Source organism: Drosophila pseudoobscura, chromosome 2 (assembly GCF_009870125.1).
Source record: "Drosophila pseudoobscura strain MV-25-SWS-2005 chromosome 2, UCI_Dpse_MV25, whole genome shotgun sequence".
NCBI lineage: Eukaryota > Metazoa > Arthropoda > Insecta > Diptera > Drosophilidae > Drosophila > Drosophila pseudoobscura.
In genome coordinates this window covers 10033606-10054577 of record NC_046679.1, presented here as the reverse complement: position 1 = coordinate 10054577, position 20972 = coordinate 10033606, and the positions used below count along the sequence as shown (strand labels likewise).

At 45.4% G+C, this 20972-nt stretch overlaps 4 protein-coding genes and 1 long non-coding RNA gene across 5 annotated transcripts; 2 read left to right on the top strand and 3 right to left on the bottom strand.

The window, feature by feature from the left end:
• The first annotated feature begins 92 nt into the window (after positions 1–92).
• Positions 93–2368, top strand: LOC4801239 (cysteine-rich hydrophobic domain-containing protein 2). The gene is made up of 4 exons (XM_001358325.5): positions 93–256; positions 556–930; positions 1279–1489; positions 1548–2368. Exons 2-4 carry the CDS (start codon positions 803–805, stop codon positions 1713–1715), a joined length of 507 nt encoding a protein of 168 aa, XP_001358362.1. The 5' UTR covers positions 93–256; positions 556–802; the 3' UTR covers positions 1716–2368.
• mrt (martik) lies at positions 2186–7260 on the bottom strand. The gene is made up of 3 exons (XM_015181619.2): positions 6677–7260; positions 4242–5102; positions 2186–4059 (listed from the first exon to the last, which is right to left on the bottom strand). The coding sequence occupies exons 2-3, from the start codon at positions 5062–5064 to the stop codon at positions 2567–2569; spliced, it is 2316 nt and encodes a 771-aa protein (XP_015037105.2). The 5' UTR covers positions 5065–5102; positions 6677–7260; the 3' UTR covers positions 2186–2566.
• Positions 5176–6687, top strand: LOC117183330 (uncharacterized). The gene is made up of 2 exons (XR_004468486.1): positions 5176–6093; positions 6234–6687. It is a non-coding gene; the product is annotated as an uncharacterized lncRNA (long non-coding RNA).
• Positions 7261–8995: 1735 nt separating the features above from the next.
• On the bottom strand, positions 8996–10270 carry VhaAC39-2 (Vacuolar H[+] ATPase AC39 subunit 2). Its single transcript, XM_001358323.4, has one exon. The coding sequence runs from the start codon at positions 10141–10143 to the stop codon at positions 9097–9099; it is 1047 nt and encodes a 348-aa protein (XP_001358360.1). The 5' UTR covers positions 10144–10270; the 3' UTR covers positions 8996–9096.
• A 2728-nt stretch (positions 10271–12998) lies between these two features.
• Positions 12999–13815, bottom strand: LOC4801236 (uncharacterized). Its single transcript, XM_001358322.4, has 2 exons — positions 13698–13815; positions 12999–13639 (listed from the first exon to the last, which is right to left on the bottom strand). Exons 1-2 carry the CDS (start codon positions 13773–13775, stop codon positions 13106–13108), a joined length of 612 nt encoding a protein of 203 aa, XP_001358359.3. The 5' UTR covers positions 13776–13815; the 3' UTR covers positions 12999–13105.
• Between the last annotated feature and the right edge of the window lie 7157 nt (positions 13816–20972).

Genomic DNA, 20972 nt, shown 5'->3' with positions numbered 1-20972 from the left:
GCGCGGCCAACAGCTGTTCGTGCCTCAAACAACAAATGTTCAGCAGCACGAGCGCGGAGGAGGAGCTATTTTCGTATTACAAAACGTAGAAAGCGTGTAAAAGTTGTAACCAAAAATACCTGTCAAATGGCAAGATAAAACAATAGTAAAGAGCCCCTGCGCCAGTGCTACGGGTGTTTGAAAAAAGTGATTGCGAAATACGTTGCAGGGGAAAGAAATGTGTAATAGGAGTGAAGTCGTCGTGTAATAGAAGGAGGTATGTAGCCGTGTGTCGTTTTTTGTAGCTGCTGTTGGCCTACATATTGCGTGTAGACATGGTCTTATATTGTTGCAAGTAAAAAAAACCAACTTATAGCATTGAAATTGTCTTTGTATTGGAGTCAAAAGACTATCCCCCTCCCTCCAACGCAGCAGCAGCAGTGGCAGCAACAACAAAGCAGACGGCGGCCAGTATTGAACAACGTCATACTGTTTTGTTTTCATTGTTCAATTTTAATATGCATTTTATTTTAAACTTTGCTCTCCCCCTCCTGCATGCCCACTCTCTCATGGAAGACGTCATCTCATATCAGAAAAGCGGGCGATCAACGACGAAGCGTATGGCGGAAGCAGCCGCCAATAACAAAGGCACTGGTTCCTCCTCCAACGACATCTGAAGGCGCACACGATTTTATTTGAAATAAACGCAGGCACGAACATATCCAAACATGTTTTGACCTGCCGCCTGCCGTCTTCTGTGACGCCTTCGCCTTCCTCTTAGCCGCCTATCAGGCCTATCAGCGAGCAATCATCAAACCAAACTATGTCTTTCTCCGATTTCGATGCCATCTACGAGGATGAGCAGCTGGAGGAGTTGGAGCACTTTCAGGATCAATCGGTGGCGCCAGTGCCCGAGCCCATCATTATTCGGGGCGCAGGCAATATGACTGTGTAAGTGGTCGACAAAGAATACTCTAAAATGCTAGATTAATAGACGGACTCTGTTTTCTCTGTATGCAATTGAAAATGTAGTTCAAGGTCTGTGCCACCTAATTTTATGGTAGGCCCTGCTTTGTAGCACGGCTCTATTGATACGGTTTGACCTCATTTTTGGGGTGGGGTGGTGGTCGCTCTTGTTACTGGGTGCATTGTTGTTTCCCCAGCTGGCAATTGCCTGCCGGTTGCATAAGAGAAACGTTAGCTGTTTAGTAGAGGTGCAATATTCGTGATAAATGTGACGCACTAGGCCGAGGAGGAGAGTCGATAAGCCATACTTAAATTCTCGTTCTATATTCACAGATTTGGCCTGAGCAATCGCTTCAATTCAGAGTTTCCATGTGGCCTGCTGTCGCGCGTGGCCCCCGAGGAGTTCAAGGCGACTGTGGGTCGCATCAATGGAGTTCTGAAGAAATCCCTGCCCGTCAATGTCAAGTGGCTCTTCTGTGGCTGCGTCTGCTGCTGTTGCACGCTCGGCTGCTCCCTCTGGCCCGTCATCTGTCTCAGCAAACGCGTAAGCATAGCGTAAATATACATACTACATAGAATATGTTCTAACCTGTTGCCCACAGACACAGCTCACTCTGGACAAACTGTTCGAATGGGAGAATAATCATCTATATCATAAGCTGGGTCTGCACTGGCGACTGCATAAGCAACAATGTGATTCCAATTCCATGATGGAGTATGTTATTTTAATTGAATTTATACCCAAAACGCCCATCTATAGGCCGGACTAGATAGGGGCTCCTCTCTCTCTCCCCCAATCAAGCGCCGCACAGCACAGGGAGCAGAGCCAATGGGATCGGGGGGCACACGTAATGGTAATTGTAAAATAAAACACTAGCTGCTAACAAAACAAAAAACACAAATACACACCTTGCTTTAGGCCTAACCAGAATTGTAAACTAACCCGCGATCAGGCGAAAGAGAGAGCACGCAAAGGGGGCATGGCATTAACTAGTTTAGTGCATTCGCAGATTGTCATTTTAAGCCTAGTAATATTTAATATTTAGTTTAAACAAATTTTGGGAAACATTCTAGAACTAAGAACAATTGATTTTTTTCTTTTCAATTTTTGTTTTTCAAACTAATGCAATACTTACAAGTAAATATACTTCATGTATTTCTTGTTAGAAAACTTTAATTGAATTTGGTCTGTAACGTAGCCCAGAAACGAATCCATCAAATTATAAAGAAGATTGGTTTGTTCCTTCTGTTGATAGTAGCATATCATTCATAATGTATTCTTTATCATATGTGTGTACCTTTTATGTATGTATGTACGTACGTATATATGTGTTTTTGTTGTTTCAAATAACTTTACAGCACTTTGGATGATCCATGCTTGTGGCACGGACAATCGGTGAACAATAAATACATTTAAATTAAATTAAATTTCATTTTTGTTAATTCTTTTTGCTTAAATATTATCAAGTCTTTTAACAATGCGCGGGCCTGGCTCTAGGAATAGATAGTGCTTAAGGGTGTTTAAACTTAAGGAATGCGATTGGAATGAATCGATTTCGGTTCTACTAAAATACATATATCAATTTTCGGGTAATACTAGGGATAGGGCTAGGGATCGGATCTACTCGATCTCGCTGTGAGCGTCGCCGTGGCTGGATTCATCGTGGCTATGGCTCTTGGCCGATTCGGACATGGCCATTCTGCACATGTCCATTTCGCTCTCAAAGTTCATGTTTTCTTCATCATCATACTCTTCCTCTTCCTCCTCTTCGTCGTCATCTTCATCGTCCTCTTCGTTCTCCGAATCCTCATCGCCATCAGCATCTTCGTTCTCCTCAGCTTTATCAGCGTTCTCTTCAGCCTTGTCTTCCTTCTTTTCAGTTTTTTCTTCCATTCTAGTCTCGCAATTGACTTTCTTCTCCACTTTGGGCGCGAGGCGTTCCCCAATCAGCTCGTTAGCGACTTGCAGCAGAGCATCCGTCTGCTTGCGCAGTGCCGTCATCACCAGTGAGTCCTGCTTCATCTGGAAGAGGTGCTCGCTCCGGGCGAACTTCCTCTGCTGCTTAAAGAAGTCCTCGAGCATTTCCTTCTGCGCCGAGCGCATGCCATTGGCCAGCTGGGTGAGCTCCTTGGTGAACAGATCCTCGTGCTGCCTCTTACGCCGCTCCTTCTGCTCCTCTTTTGAGTTGCGGATGTCGTCCGGTGCGGCCCGGGCCTCAGCCTGGGGTGCAGTTCGGGAATTCTTGGGTGTCGACTCGTAGATCGGGGCACTCCGCTGCAGCTTGTTAGGCACTGGAGGGGTGGCCACGCCATGGCTCTGACCCATGCGACGCTTCCGCTGCTGCGGCTGCTGTGGCGGCGGCTGCTGCTGCTGCTGTTCAGACAGAAATTGGGCTTGGCGGCTGGTGGAGGCAGCTTGGGGTGGCATGGGATATCTGGGAGGTGGCCCACGCAGCGTGCCATGCGAGTACATGGGGGGCGACGGGGTCGGCGTCGGCGATTGGGGCGGCGAGATCGAATGCCCCAGATCGGGAATCATGCGCTCGGGGCGCAGCGAGTAGCCCGTGTCACGCATGGGCACCGACTTGAGGCGCATGCCCGCCGGTTGGATACTGATATCACGTGGAAGACGCGAGGGCTGCTTCCGGGGCAGCATTAGCTTGCTGGTCGGATGTACGAAATTAATGCTGCTCGTGCTCTGCAGTGCCATCGAGCGAGTACCCTTGTCGTGGTGGCCCGGAATCGGCCCCATTTGGGTTAGCGACGGCGGCGGGCGATCGATCTGCAGTATGCCGCGTGTGGGCCTCTTCAGTTCATCCTTGGCAAAGGACGCAACCCTCAACGGCGGCATTATGGGCGGAGGCGTGTACACGTGATTGGAATCCCCATTATCGTTCAGTTCCACGCTCACTGGCGGCGGCGTGGGCGAAGCTGGCGCCGTAGGCGGCGGGGTGTTTGTGTCATCCATGCCCAGGTCCACATCGGGCTCGTGCTTTACCGACACAATGATGGGCATATGGGGCACGTAGCCGAGTACCCCGCGATCGTTTGCTCCGTAATTAAAAGCTTCCATGTCCGGCTCTGATATCACGTCCTTCGCCGCGGTTTCGTAGCCTGCAAATGAAGATCAATTTTAAGTTTATTAAAACTACAAATCTTAAGAAATTCCTACACGAGGCGTAGCTGCTGAAGCAAAGCGTTCGATGATCGCGCCAAAAAAATGTTAAACGTCAATCGTCGATCGCCATTTTGTTGCAGAGTTGCCACTTCTGTTGGAAGAAAGGGTTGACGCCTACCTGTATCAGTTGGCTCCGGTTTGACAAGCCCCAGGCGAAAGCCAAATATAGGATGTTCCACGCCCATTTCTTCCTCTTCGCCCATCGTCTTGGAGCTGTCCATGGAGTTGCCGCATTCGCTGAGGCTGCCACTGGCATTATGGCCATCGGCGCCGCCCAGCATGCGGCAGAGGACGCGGTAGACCTCCTCGGGCACCACCTTTGGGACCCCAGTACCGTAGCGCGTCGTTGTGTTGTAGGTGGACTTGAGGAACTTCCACTTGGTCCAGATCTGGATGCTCGACTTCTTCACGTAGCCCTTGCTGCGCATTATCATCTCGACCTGCCGGAACACGTGCTCGCTCTTCGTGTTACGATCGTGCAGCCGCTCCAGAGCATTGATGTTTTGCATGATGCTCAGCATTTCCAGCATCTCGGGCCGGCTCCACAGGTTGCGCTCCGGCCGCGATGTTGTGTGAACAACAACATCGCTCTTGACCCCGCCCGACGGCACGTCTGCGGGTGGCGGAGAATGGTGCTCCGTAATGCGCATGGGCATGAGTAGGCCGTCCACATCGCCCACAACTCCGTTGCCCGTTGCGGCCGTGCTGATGAGGCTGTTGATGTTCTGGTTTTGGTTCTGGTTCTGGTTCTGGCTGTGACCTTGGCTCTGACGCATGTTTTGCTCCACTTTGCTCAGCAGACGCATCTTCGTGTGGGCGGCCACCGTGGTGTGGGCGCCCACCGTGGTGGCTGGGCTCCCGCTGCTCGAGGACGAGCTGGATGCATTTTTGCCCGTCGACGAAGAGCTGTCGTTCAGGCCCATATATCTTGGCATCAACATTGTTCTAGTATGAGCGATGTTAAATCACTCCGTTAAAGCTATAAAGAAAACCATATTTCGATTAGCTTCGAAAATCTTGAAAATATTGGAAACTTATGGTATTTGGAAAATATTGTATACGCATGTCTGTAAGTATATTTGAAGTATTTCAATTCTGCTTTGGAAATCCACCACCTTTGGGCGCAACTTCCATAGAAACGTTAGTATGTTTGAGTTGGAGCGTACAAGACCATGAAATGTGGATGATGTTGACGTGTTTCCGACTGTTTAACACATTCCAAAACCCTTCAACACACCCTCATGCCCCCAAAACGTGCACACACATACCAGTGGGAAACTGAAGAAAAAAAGCTTACGAATCTAGAACTGAGGAAATATATATTTTTATCGATTTTGATTACGAATTTCAAAACGAATAATGGCCCGAAAAATACGACCATGCAACCGACACAGTCGCACCACACACATACCAAATAACAATCAAGAAGTCGCTCAATAATAGAACTGAACTGAACTCTTTCTTGAGATAGTGTTTTCGTAAATATGATACGGTTAATGAATAAGTAATATACATTCAAAAGAAATTAAGTGTAAGCGCACACAGCTGCTTCTTTTTTTGCCGATGCGTAATCGCAATCGCACAAAATTCAAAGAAATGGCGCACAAGAAATACGAAATTATGAGAACCAGCACAAAAGAATATCCCAAATTATGTACGAGAAGAAGAGCTTATTCCTGTCGGTGCCAGCGAGGGGGAAGGAGGGATAATGGCAGGGGCAATATTCGAAAAAAATCCCAAAAGTTTTTGCGTCATTTTCCAGCTTTTGGCATTTCTTGCGAATATAACGCGCGGCTTGAGATTGATTTGCAAATGGTACAGTGGTCACGGGGTCATGGAAAACAAAACGGGTTGTCAGACCTATTGGACTGTGGGTCCTGTTGGGCACATCTGGTTTGAAACCACGACTGTATTGGATTTATTCGATGCGGGGCAGCATTCACTCACAACTTATACTGGACCCAGAGCGGGTATGTAATATCCAATTAAAATTAAATTGTTTGTTTCCACTGTAATAAGCAGAGATACAACGGAACGAAGCGCATGGTGCAATAATATAGGGTGGAGTATTCCTCTCAATGTCATATTTGTTTTATATTTCCTCCTGCAGAGAGACACTTGCAGAGTACGGGAGCGGGCACTGCACAGGTAGATATGTCACTCTACGAACGGAAATTCGTCACCTTGCATCGACATACCTTGAACCAGCGCAGAAACGAGAACAAGCTGCGCTCACGAACACGAAAAAACACACACACACACACACACGAAGACACGGTCGCGAGCGAGCACAAATTTACGCTTATTATGTGTGTGCTGAGAAGTTTTTCAAGAAAAAGAACAACTGAATTAAATTTCCCAATTACATCCATATTGAAATTGAATAAAAGCCAATTGACAACTGACATGGCAGCCCCTTCAGTGTGCTCCAGAGCATTTGCTCGCCTCTAAAACTGACTTTCGTGATTTTTAATAGTTTTAAAACAATTTTCAAGATTCAACTATTATTCAGCAAATGACTAGCCAGGCACACACACACTTGCACTTACTTACCAGCGCGAGAGAGAGAGAGAGAAAGAGCGCCACACACACACTCAGAAAACGAAGAGCAACCAACGGCGGAATCGAAGCAACCACCGTCGCTAACGACGATTTCAATACTGATACTGAATTTCAAAACTCGAAAGCGACGAACGGGCCTACAAAATCCAAACTATATATATATATACGTATATATACCTGCTGCGTCTGTGTGTGTGCAGATGTGAATATTATGTGCGCTTCGGTTCGGTGTTATATTTTCAGAAAGGCACAAATAAATGGTTATGGTGGCTAGTTGTTTTTGAGATTGTTGAGAGATTGCGGCGAGGGACAGTCTGTTGTTATATTTTTCGTGGCTGTCGGCATTTTTTATTTTTGTTTGTATTATGTATTATATTTTTCTCTTGTTTCAAGAACGGGGTTATTCGAAAAAAAAAAAATAATAAATACAGATATGCAAATTGACAGATACACACATGTACGGAATGGAATGTTTTATGGTGTGATGATTCGGAATTTCGCAAACTTTTTTTGATATGAAAAAAGCCAGTAAATTCCATGCATCAAACACTATCGATTTTCGTTTACATATTCTTTCAATTTATTTTAATGATGACATAATATGAGGGATGATACATTTTTGGGCACGGCAGATAAAACTGAAAAAACGTAAAGTATCCTATTGTTTCTGTTTTTTCTTTTATTAAATAAAATTTACATGATTCAAATCTTCATCTTATCTATTTTCGTATCTTTACAACTTAAATCTGTAAACTATTGCGAAGACCCACAATTACTGAAGTATTGAAAGGCATACAGTGGAGTCTCTAACATGTGTATTTTCCTGAATTTGAAATAAAGTTTTCAACAGCAAAAAACAAGGTTTCTGTCACAGATTTCTGGGAGATCAGGTTTCAAGAACCATCCACCCCACTAAATCTACAGGTGAGGGGGCAACCTTTTGTGGGTTCTACTGTTTGTCTCGATGGCAAATCTTTTCTGGGCCGTGAATTCTTGTTCAGATATATCAACGGTCCGCATTCTGCTGAGGAGCTTCCTTGGATTGTAGTTTTAGGGTTGCTTATGCTGTGTATGGGTATGTATGGGAATGGGTATCGCATCTCATTGCCTAAAGTCTGAAGTCGAAACTAGATTTACAAGTATTGCGGACTAGAGAGTAGAGTGCGGCAGAGGAGCCACAGCCACAGTCACAGTCAGAACAGGAAACTTGAACTCCACTCCATAGACAGAGAGCCGAGCCGAGCTGAGCCGGGCAGAGGCGACATGGCGCTGGGAAAATGCGGAAAACCTTTCTCATATTTTGCATGAATTACGCATCACAGAGAGTCGATTTACATATCTGCTGTACGAGTTCGAATATAATGTATAATGTCGCTGAATGAAAATTCTGGCATGTGAAAGAGCATGAACGGACTGTGTGCGGGCAGGGCAGAGCGGGGCAGGCATTTGTAGTACATTATGTAGAACACGCCCGCACACAGATGTCTGTCACTGCAGACTTATTACTGCCTGCGACTATATAATATTGAGCTTCGAATAAATAGTTTTGTTGATAAAAAACCGTCACACACATACGGGGGCGGGGGCGGGGGTGGGAGCGAGGGCCACCCTCTCCATGCTCGGGAGGTGGCCCGAGAGACGAGGCTCGATTCGACTCTCGAGAGCGGCTGGAAAAATATCTACGTAAAACGAAAAAAAATCAAATGAAAAACACACTCACGACGACCATAAAAACCGAAGATGATTCATTCGTCAGATTCGGGCACTTTGCTAGCTCTGTTTTTCTTCGGTTTCTTTTCGTTTTTTGTTTGTTTTGGCCTTATTTTTGTACTCGAACTGTCGGGCTAGAATCGCGGATTCCAACTGAGAGTTGAGCCCAAAACCAACGGAGGAAGTGGCAGGAAAACCAGAATCTGATTTCGCGATGCCATACCCGCTTGGGGCTCGGTTCGGGAAGCTTAGCCACGAAATCGACTTTCGACTTATTCTGAATTCTCTCGTCAGTACATATCGGGCAGGGCCAAACACTAGCGGTTATGAGGGACGGGGTATCTACATATGTACATACATATCTCTACAGGTGCGCACTCCGGGCTCTGATTACCGCCACTGTTCTATTTTAAATTAGAGTTTTTAAAGGTGGATAATGTAATCAAATCCATTAATGTCTGTTCAAGTAAAACCCAACTAAGATTAGGGGGAAAATGGAAAGAACTGGCATCTGTCATTTTGAGACTGAAAGGGGAATGCCCTTTTTAATTTGTACCAATCAATATATGTATGTACTCGGAGTTTTGACACTTTCTTTCGTAATTTAAGCGAAACCAACTCTATTTAATTATTAAAAACCTTACTATAATGATTGCCACACAAAACGTTTAGTGGAAAATCAAACTGAATTGTTCAAGAACTCAATCCAAAGGTATGGGAATATATGCATTGACATTATCCGTCTGACGCTGCGAAATGCACTCACATATCCAGATGATGTTGCGGCTCTCCAGCTGCTTCAGCTTCACGTAGGAGTAGAATATGCCGTAGTGGAACTGCTGCAGATACGATTGCACGTTGTTCTTGGCCTCCACCATCAGGAATCGGTCCTCGAGCCCGATCAGTCCGTCCGTGTCCCGTTCGATGTTATCGAACATGTCGCCGTATCCCGCAAAGTTGCAAACATCGCGCACCCGGTCGTATTCGCTGACCTCCGAGAGGGTCCGCAGCGCGAGATCGGGCAGATTTCCGCAGGTGGGGTACATCTTCAGACGATCTTCGGCTGTCAGGTGAGTGGGCAGGGCGTTTACGGTGATGGTTATGACCCGGCGGTCCGCCTCGAAGCCCAACAGCTTGCACATCACGTTCGACGTGGTCCCGCCCAGGCCTTTGCAGAAGGCGTAAAAGCTCTCCAGATAGGACCGGTAGAGCACGCCCCGGACAATCTCGACGTCAATTTCGATAAAGGTTTCCTCGTGGAAGTTGGGCGGAATAAATTTGGCCAGCGGCGTGTCGATGAGCACGGCATTGAAGAGCTCCACCGAGCTCATGGCCACCTCAATGGCCGCCAATTGATCAAAGTAGCCCAATGGATGGCACATCTCGAGCAGTCTTTTCATGGGACGGTTGTTGTTCAGGCCGGCGATCAGCAGGGCCACGTTGTCGATCATGTATGGATAGCGGATGTACTCGAGAAACGAGCTCAATGGATCCGTGGAGTGGGCCCGGATGTAGTTGAACTCATTAAGAAGCTTCTCCCCCAGCCGCTTTTCGATCAGCTCCACACTGAACTTGCGATCGTTGGAAAAGATGTTGCCGTAGTCGGTGCCCTGGATGTTCATCATTACGTCTTCGAGGGACTCGCATTGCGTGAGGGCGAGGTAGTCCGAGTGTTTCAGCATGCCGTTCTTAAAGCCCCGCGTAATGCCTTCCAAGTAGCCCCATTCGGTGTTGAAGAGCAACGACATTTTTACCTCTGCTTTTTTTATACTTTTTTCAACAGATATTCCTCTATTATGTATTGTTTTTGTTTGTTATAAATATTGAGTTTCAGTCCAGAGCTGTGTAATCTACTGATCCTGAGATTTGAATAGGATCTGAGAGAGATATATGTCACAAAGTCAACTACTTTGACATCTTTGCTTTCAACTGTTAAAATAAGGAAAACACAGAACAAATACACGAGTTTAAATATTTACCACTTTAATGTATATATTATATTTCGATTAAAACACGGCCTTTAAAGGTGAAATGTTTTCCATTTGTTCCATTGGCCCAGGGCTGAGGGCGACGCGCCATCTATCGGAATTCCAGGGAGGCCTGATGGTGTATGGTGATAACGGGGGAGCTGGGATCCGTTACTGGGGATAGGAATAGGATAGGATTAGCTAGATGTATTGGTGAGGGTGAAAAGAGATAATAAAACGTAAAAATTACCAGAAAACGTGTATTGAGTGCTCTTTGATTTGTAAGTTATATGTGGAAAAGTAAGCCTCCATGTTTTCGGAGAATGTCCCGCATGCGTAAGTGTATCCCCGTCTTCGTCTCAGGACAACTATGTATTTATTTATAATTAAAATAGTGGAAGGTCGCGTGGCGTAATGGATTAGGCCAGCCGCCGCCGTTCTAGCAGAGGGTGGCCAAAATGACCGTTGTGTTCGGTCGCAGGTAGGGCGGGCGTGCGAATTGGAAACTTCAACCATTTGACAGCCGTCTTTTTGTTGTTCTCTCTTAGTCGTTGGAGCTATTTTAGAATTTTTGTTATTCTAATGTCCCGAGAAGTCCTGTATAGATAGAGATAGAGATGTTTACATTTGGCGGGCAAGTGGAACTATCCAGCCCTGGGATCGACAGCCCACAGCTCTCATTGGCAAAGTACCTTCTTCCAACGGTGTGGCAACTCTGTAGGACATGGGAAATATGAATTTAAATATAAACGGAAATTCAAATTGTGTATTTCGGTATTTGCTGTTGGGATGTCAGATAAAATACTGCGATACGAGTACGGGATTGCTTTCATCATTGGAGTCAACTGGGTGTTCCCCATGGATTTGGTCGAGATTAAGTAAATAGGACCGATTGGCGAGAAGACTTCCGCATTTCTTCTGTTCTTATATAGCACACCTCTATACATATGTGTGATTTCCCCTCAACCTTTTCCGAACCATCTGTTCATATTAATATATGTTTATATATATATCATTATTATTTAATAATAATAGCACATGCACATGTACATATATTTATAAAGATGATGTAAAATAGATATCAGGTGTAATATTCCTCCGATGCACTGCTTGAAGTGCACAGTATGGTGACCACAAAGCAGCTGAGATTTCCCCTCAACCTTTATCGAACGATATGGCAGCCCTGTCGGAGTCTGTTAAGTTTGAATTTGAATTTAGGGAGAGCGTATGATATGAAGCGCTTCAAAATGATGGTTGCAAGCCCCTTAAAATTTAAAGCTATAACGGTACCTATTCTAGATCGTATGAATAGACAGAAATGCGCTCACATCGCTTACCATTCATTACTTTCGTCTCTCTTTGAATTGCACATGCGCCTGGAGAGATGCTGGACGAGACCAGATGACGCGACCTGTTGCTCTTGGCCCGCTGCTTACTTGCACTTTGTTTACTCAGTCAGCCCGCTGCTTTCGTGCAAACAGCATTACAAGTATTGCCACAAATCTGCAACAGTATAATCGTATTTATTCCTTCCTCCATCGCGAATGGTATTCAATTTGAAATTCTCTCTTTAGTTTCGTTTTAGTTCTGAAATTGCGTCGCGTTTCATTTGTGTCGCCGCGTGTGCATCGCATAAATGCTGTAATAAAATGTTAATCAAATAATAATTGCCACTAACGTGTGTAATTGCCCATCACAGAGGCGTCAATGTGCACAAAGACAAAGCATTAGCGAAAACTAAAGCAAATTCCATTGGGCACACCATGAGGGGTAGATCAGCCTGATCTAATCTGCTGCCTTTCCTAGTGTTCTATTTGGAAACTATTAAGATAAAGACAGCACGAATGGTGAGGAATATACAGAAATATTGTGAATCATTTGAAATACTTCTAAGTGTTCTCACTTTCGAAATAACTTTAATTTATTTTGAAATCCAAGCCAACAACAGGGTAAAATCGTATTAATTCTGTTCTCGAAAGTTCTGGGTCAAATATTTTCAAATATGGTGCGGGTTCCCTTGTCACATTCTCAATTGATTTCCAGGTCAATGGCGAAGGGGAGGCATTTCTCATGGCAACAAAACAGAACAGATTTTGGCCAGCTGCAAACCCATGACTGCCACCTGTTGGCGTGGCAGTGGCAGGCAAAGGCACGGGCAGAGCGACCGTTAAACAGCTGGAAAAAGTCACGGGCCCCCGACAGGCGTCACCAGCTATGGGCAATAAATAATTGAGAGGCGAAAGAATTTAATTCTGGCACTTGTCATGTCAGGGGCTCGTCACTTTGATAAACTTTGCATGCGGAAAGTCTTAGTCTTTCTTTTGTTCCACATTAAAGTCCCTGAACAGACTGTTGTGGTGTCATGTGCCCGTCAAGGAGTAGTCCGAATATCAGTGGTTGGACGCGACATGTGACAACTGAAATGACTTTGCACCAGAGAACACTTTGGAAATGTCTTTGCACCGGGGAACACTTATGCATTTCCACAAATCACAAATCATTGTGGGGGAAGTGTTTATGGCATTTTGCGAAAACATTTCCACGGTTTCGGAGGGGATCTTTATGAAAGCAGGAAATGCTAAGAACTATTTATAAACACTTTGTACGGAAAGACTTTCGGGAAAAATTATGACCAGTTGAGGAAATTGTAGAATGTACTTTAATTGGAAAGCTCTGAGGCATCATGCAGTCATAAATTTGAAGATCATTAGAGGAATATGGGAATATGGGATAGGATGTTCCATCAATTTTTCTTGGCATTGGCACTGTTCCCCGAAGTGGTGGTATAGTACACCCTATAGATGAACAGCCCAACTGCTAGGTGGACGGCAATGACGGCCCCAATAGCCGATATTATGTCGGCATCCATGTTGCCGATGAGAAAGAAATTCTTCAGGACCACAAACTTCAGAGCGAAGAACGTGACAACAGGGAAGCCGATGATCAACGAGCAGTAGAACATCAGCAGGAGAACAACGAGAACAGGATGCTGCTTCTGGGCCTGCTGGGGCAGGATGTTCTCCCACTCGGACAGCGTTTCGATCTGCTCCATGCGCGAGAACTCCTGCTGGAAGATCAGGCGGAACATGTAGACGGCGACCAGGATATGCATCACGATCACAGTGGCCACACCCGAGCCGATGTCCGCATTCAGGTGGCTGGTGCCCAGGAGGACATACTTGAAGCCGCAGAAGATCAGCAGGGGACAGAGCAGGAACACGACCACGAAGTAGACCAGGTGCTGCAATTCATTCAGTAGGACTTCCGCCTGGGATTTCTGGGGGGGAAATCGATTCAGGTTCAGGTTTGAGTGGGTAATTATTGCAAGTGGTAACCTCTAAGGACGTTGCCATTTCCAGTCTGGGAATATCGTGCGGGGAGCCCGACCCAGCCCTGCGTAGCCTGGCAAGCATTTTGTAATTAGTAAATCCTATTTAAACATTGACATGTGCCTTAAGGCCAACTCTGGTGGAACAGACATCCCCTTGGCCATAAACGCCATAACGTGGGCCCAATTAAGGAATTAGCTTTGAAGTGACAAAACATCCAAATTTGGCCCGCACATTAAGAGATTGGCACGCCTCGAGGCAGAAATATCTGGTCCCATGACCACGCGACATAACTAAGTATAAGCACTAGTAGTATGGCATGAATGTGATAATAAACCCCCGTTTCGGGCTGAGATTAGATACGTCTCCGAAGAGTTAATTAGCCAGACAATGGAGTCCGGGAGAACAGAATGCCATCGGAATCGGAATCGGACTATATGTCCGATAAAGTTCTCAAACTCAAATCAACGTCGTGATTTTTATGGGCTCACTCGAGTCAAATTCTCAGCCACGAATTTATAGCCAAAAGATTATTATACTCGTGTGTATTTGGGGCCCAGCTCCTGGTCTGGTCAGCTGACTATTTTGGGGTACGGTTGGTGTTTCCCCAGGCAAAATTATGAGTAAACTTCTTCACACTAAACGATCCATAAATTATGATTGCTTCTTTCGTTGTCTGGAAATTCATTTGTGACATTTACGCGTTTGATTTCAACTTGCCATAAATTAAATGATGATGAGGCATTCTAGGGAGGGTACAAAATTTGTGGTTCAATGATCTGTTATTGAATGATATAGGGCACGGGATGAATCTTTGGATCTATATGATCGCATTTATAGGCTTTTAAAATGAATATAGAAAGTGTAATTGCTTTAACAAAGATACACGAAGATGAAAGATGTGTAAATGCAACAAATTTGTCTACAAACTGTCCATCAAGATCCTATTTGAATAATCCAGAACGATATTTGACATAAGAAGAGCGAAACTTTGTCCATAGGCTAGTATATTACTCCTATATCTGCTATTCAATTGACGTTAATATCAGCTAATGCTCGTTATCTCGAATTGCCCGGCATTACTCATACGCCGTGTGGGCCAATTGATTTTGTTCGCCCCCAGAGCTCTGCTGAGGCTTGGCGCCAGTCGCAGAGTCGCAGAGCAGACTAAAAATAAATCGTTTATCTAATAGAGTACAAAGTATGGGCTTGGCCCCTGGTATATCCCATTTATCCACAACAATTTTGGGGAATTTTCATCAATCGAAATCGTCTGAATTTCTATTAATATTCTGGCAGTGATGATAAAGAGTTAAGAATAATTTGAATGTGGGTATTTTTATGGTTCTTCGATTGGTTCTTCTGTTGCCAGGTTGGGTTCAAGAACAGAAGGCGCTCTTCTTTTAGCCATAGTTTCTGGTCTGCTGAAGAGCTGGCCATCGGCCAAAAGCGCAACAGCTGCGACCACAGCGGAACAGGCGCGAAAACAATGAGAATTATGCCAAGTTCACACATGAATTGGGTCAAAATCGGACACCTGAGAAGAAAGGGTATTGCTCACTGCTCATTAGACGATGATGCTCGCAGCAGATGCTCAGAGAGACCCATGCAAATTTAATGACAACTAATGGCACAACTATTTGAAATTCAACTCCTGGCGGGTCTCCACTCCGCTCCACTGCACTCCTTCCGGGACGGCATCGGAAAATACTTGCCCTTGAACCAGAGCATGCATCGAGTTATTTATTCAGGCATCTGTGTTGGCTTCTACTTATATGACTGCAATTATGGTAATTGCCTTGGCCTGTCTGGTCTGGGCTGGTCCCGGTCCCGAGACACTTCCTGGGCAGCCCGGCACTTCGTTTGCGTCCATTTGTTTGCTCTGTTCTCAACCCAAACCACATTCGACTCCCCTTAGCCTGGCCTTGGCTTCAGCAGAGTCCACTTTCCTCCCTCCTTAGCCTTGACAAACCCATTGACCGTCAATTGAAAGTTGACCAAGCTTTTTTATTGGTTTCCTTCGAGTGTGCCTGCTCCTTGGAATGCCTGCAGTGGAAAATTCGAGCCATAGGCACCCCTCAGTGTCTGCCGGTTGACACTTGACCAGGTCGGGACACATGTTGGCCATTGTTCAGCCTTTAAACCGCTTTTTGCTGGCTGCTTCAAGCATTAACAGGAAGCGAGCTGGGACAATGGCCAAGGGCCCCTTTGTTGTCAGCCCAATTAAAAGTTGCTTTCCTTCTTGAGCTTTCAGAGATGAAAAACACGTTCGCCAAAGGACCAAGACTGTTGCAGGGCAAGAGCCAGGGCACAAGCACTGCCGTGGACCCATAGCCAAAGGACACAAAACACTTAAATGCTAAACCAACTGTTGATACAATAATTCCGTTGCTTGAAGTCCATTATCCATCGTCTCCCCGATTTGCATACAACACAAAACAAGCTTGAAACAGCTTGAAATCGGGATTTGTTTCTTTCCTCCGCTCCCCACCACCCACAGAGGAGTGGCCCATCCATCAAGGAGACGGCAGCAAGGCCCGGTCATAGACACTGGACAAGTTTAACGCACTTTCGAATGGGCTTCTGTGTATCCTTCTGCCTATCCTTTTGTGTATCCCTATGAATATCCCTCTGTGTATCCCGCAGTGTATCCTTTTATAGCTGAATGCTTGGGGCAGGTCGGTTACATCAATTTTCGGGCACACTCAACATAAATTTACTGGCCATGTGGGAGCGCTCAACTTTGAACTGAAACTCAACCGAAAACCCAAAACAGTTGTAAACTATTTGCTGACCTGACCTCAAGGCTTGAACCTTAGATAACCTCCACATCTCCAGAAGTCGTCACACAAATGATTTTTCGGTGACATGTGATGGATGCTGGATGATTGCCATTGTTCTCCCTCCGGGGTCAATGTGGGGGACGTCGTTAAACAACAGGACGGGATAGTAATGAACGCATTAATGAGACCCGAAATAGCAGGACGAAACTGCTGCCGGGTCGGGACTTCCAGAGGAGATGAAATGGGAAATTAATTAAATATAATGTGGCAGACAGATGGATGTTCCACCTAAATATACTTCCTCTTGGCAGAACATCCAAATAGTTAACCAAACAGAGGCTCGAGAGTCTAGTGTCTACAGTCTAGAGTCCAGACCTAATCAAACATATTTAGTTTAGTTTGCCTCCCAATCAAGGCCTAAACATGCTGGGAGTCAGGTACAATAGATCTCAGCGAAAGCAAAGATAACTACAAGTCAGCTGTCGCATATTTTTGCCTGCATTTGCCACAAATATTTGTGCAAAAATCCACCAAGAGTCGCTTTGAGTAGAGTCAACAATGGTCATGCGACCAGGCACAGATACAGATACAGATACATACAGATATATGTAGATAGGGGTCTGATAGCAAAAGACCCCGGGGACAGGCACGAGTCTGAATTTATGGGAAGCTTTGTTGTCCAGCCTGACAGGGGAGCCATTTTCCCATCCCATCATCGCAGCTACTATCTCCCGTAACCCAAACATGGTCCATGTCATCATTATTTGGACATTTCCTAAGATTTCTTTAGTAATATTGTTCTTCTGCAAAGAGAACTTAACTCATTCCCTGGAAAGGAATCCATAATTCCATTTATCTTGAACAGCCAGCCTGATTATAGCCACACTGCGGAATCTTACACTCCAAATAGTCTCTGGATTAAGGGGATTCATTCAAAACCAATTAGGACTTCAAAAGATTTGATTAAACCTCCATTATCGTTGGCTATTGAAACAATATCAGCAATTGAAACGTATCAGCAGGAAAGGCTTACGATTTTAGTATCAAATGGGGTAAGCCCAATGGGAACCAGACAAAGAGCGTATGAGGGTACTCGTAGATTAAGTATTGTAGAACTCTGAAGGAGGAACGTTCAACAAGTTTGCTGAAAATGTAAGAGCTTTCTCTTCCTAGTTCTCCCAGGTATTCAGTGCCCTTAGAGCACCACTGTCTTGTGTACTTCTTGGGATTCGTAACCTAGGTTTGAAGAGCTTCAGGCAGGGAATGATTAAACATTTTGTATTGTTAGAACACTTATGAAGAAGTTCTTCTAATTTATCTGAGTCTCTGAAGAGCACTTGCAATGATAATTAACCTTGACATTAAGGGAACTCTGGTGATGAATCTTAATTGTACTCCTGTCAGCAGAGTGCCGCTCTAATTGTTTGTACACCATAAGACAAGTGATTAACTTTTATGGACCAAAATTAGCTTTGTCCACTCAGCAGTGCTGACGTCTGTTGGGCCAAGAAATGGTTTGCTTTAAGGATGAGGATGGCATTTACATTATCCATCCGAGGTAAGCCTTGATTTCTACTCTGACTTGCTTCAACGGCACGTACTAATAGCAGAAGGATTCTCTTGGGGATTGTGCATTGGGAGCAGAGACCTTGGTCAGCGCTGGACAAGATGGCATGCAAATGGAGGTGTTTTGGTTTGGCCCACTTTGAGGCATGCAATGCCGTCTCGGAGACGGAGTTCAATGGCCCACCGCAGTCGAGGAAGGTCGTAGAAGGACGTCAGCAGGGAGCCAACTGCAAGGACTCCTCTATACTGGTCCTGAGCGTCCCTCACTGCTGCATTGCGATGCAGAGCACGCGAAGGCGACGAAGTCGAAGACGATGACATTGACGTGCGTTGGCACAGAGCTGCCTGCTGCCTGCCGCCTGCCGCCTCCTTGTGGCTTCCACAGTTTCTAATGAACCAACCTGCATCTCCACCTGCTGCCTGATCCACTCTACGTGCCAGTATTATTTATTGGCCAGCGGTGTCGACGGCTATCAAGCCCATTTATTTCCACTTGCACCTTACCCGGCCAAGGCCTGCATTCATCCATCCCATCCCTCCACCTGGGGGCTAAAAATAGTTGCAAGCCTTCCACCTTCCCGCAAGTAGGTCGCCGAAAGTATGCAACACTCTTTGTGCTTCTTATTAAAAACGGAAATGCTACAACAATACGAAATTCTATAAATCTCTTCAGTGGAAACACACGCCCATGAGTGCGCCCCGAGAGGGGGAAAGCCAGAGAGGATTATTTTCACATACGAAAACAGAGAGCGAGGATGGGGGCACCGTTCTGAACCGTTAAGCGACAGCATGTGCATGCAAATGCCTGCTTGGGTAACAGGCCACGTGTAAGCAGAGGGGAGGTCCCTGCCCATGCAAATGATTCAATCCGGATGATAGCTTCTGTCAAGAGCTGCTTAAAGATTCCGATTCCGATTGCGATTGCGACCTCGACAGCCAAGCGGATGCACACATTTCTTGCTTACACTAACAGTTATCAGACACTCGAGTAGGTACTGTAACCAAGTACAGTTGAACCCTCTTGAGCACACACATGCCGAAAACTCAGGGATGGTGGGGGGACAAGGCTTAAGCCTAGGAATAGCTAATTGGCCTCTCGCTTAGACACGCACATGCTCGGAGATAATCCAGAGAACGGGAGATGCTTGGCAATTATATAAATCTAAGACAATTAAGAAAGAGTACACCGCAATCCGAGCAGATTCTAAACATCTCCATCCAAAGGCAGGCCACGCGTGCCAGCTACATATATTTCGGGGTAAATATGGGAATATCAAGCAATTGACGTCAGTTGGGGGTGGAGCATGGAAATTGATCCGAAATATGAAAACTTACAAACTATCGAAATCGTTTCGCTTGATTTGTTATGTAATATGACACTCAAAAGGGTGGAGGAACATACATAAGACTCTTATAATTACAAAATGATTCCAATGCAAAGGAAAACTACTAGAATAAAATAAAGATACACAGACCAATAATATGTAATAGCTAGGGGACAAGCCCCCTGCCAACCCCCGACCAAAAATACACTTTCGATGATGACGACGACCGAAAACTGTTTTATATAATAGAGAGATGATTCCCAGAAATGTTACACTTGACCAAAACTTAAGCACTTCCCATTGCCCATACATCAGATAGTCATCATCTGTTATAGCCAAAATTAATTTCAAAACATCTGTTTACATTGAAACGCTAATGATTCTCAGTGCCGCCACGTGCCGTCGTGTAAACCTGATTATCCGAAAGTGGCCATAAATCAAATACTATATGCGAGTAAGTACCAGTCGGAGAAATTTAAGCAGTCAGAATAGATTGCATTATCCCATTCTTCAGCAAATTGAAAACGTGATTCGCCCCCATCTCCATCTCCACCTCTACCGGTCTGGTACGGAGCAGTGTGCCTATTCAATTATCCATTCATTTACGGTAATGGTCGCATTACATGGACCCCTTTGCATAGCGGTTTCAATGGGTTATTACCTATTGTTTAGTCGTGAATACAAAGTGAATCACAGCAGCATTTGCCAGATATTTCCATTTACATTTTCCATTCGAACATGTGACACCTTGCACTTTGCACTGATTGTGTTTGCACTGCGACGGGGAAGGCAATTATCCAAGGTGGAAACGTCAGGCGTAACTATCGCAACAGTGTGAACAGAACACAAAACACAGACCACTGGCAGGGCTTCCGAGAGACTTTCGATGTGGATGTGGATGTGGGTGGGGTGTGTGTGTGTTTAACAGAGCTGGCCGGCGTGGAGTCCACAGCCGGAGCTGGAGAGGAAGAGCACTGACAAATGTGAGAGATTTATGATGCAAATTGTAGGTGACACTATCAGCTGACAGTGCTTTATCTGCCCACAATATGCAGCCATATATCAGGGGGAACATATTTTTTGGTCGGGCAGGGGGGGTACTTAGTTCTCTATTTATGACTCTTTCGACTTTTGATGGATATTCTCTCGCTATCGATAGGAATCTTTTGCGCACTTCTTGCACCCGAAAATAGATGACAAATGTTCTTCCTACAGTGCGGCGAGGGGATGTACTTTTGACGGAAAGGATTCATTCCAACCGGTAGCACTCGCACACTTTCTCTTTCCCTCTGCCTTTGCTTTTGCCGGTTGGAGTCACATGGCGCCCACATCTGTTTGTCAGCAGAAGCAGAGACGACGGCGGGCGACGCCAGCGACCTTCTGACTAGAGATGAGCGCGTGACAGGTGTTAAAGTCACGAAGCTGTAAGAGAGGGAAATGAGATTTAGAGCCTGTTTCGACTAGTTCCAGGAAGATCTAGTTCATAGCGGAAAGTCCTAGTTTGTAGAGCTATAACCATTTAAATAACCATTTAAATATATCCCAAATTTCTATTCAATTTCTATTTCTGGGATAAATGATGGCCTTCTGTTTTCCTTCGGGCTCGA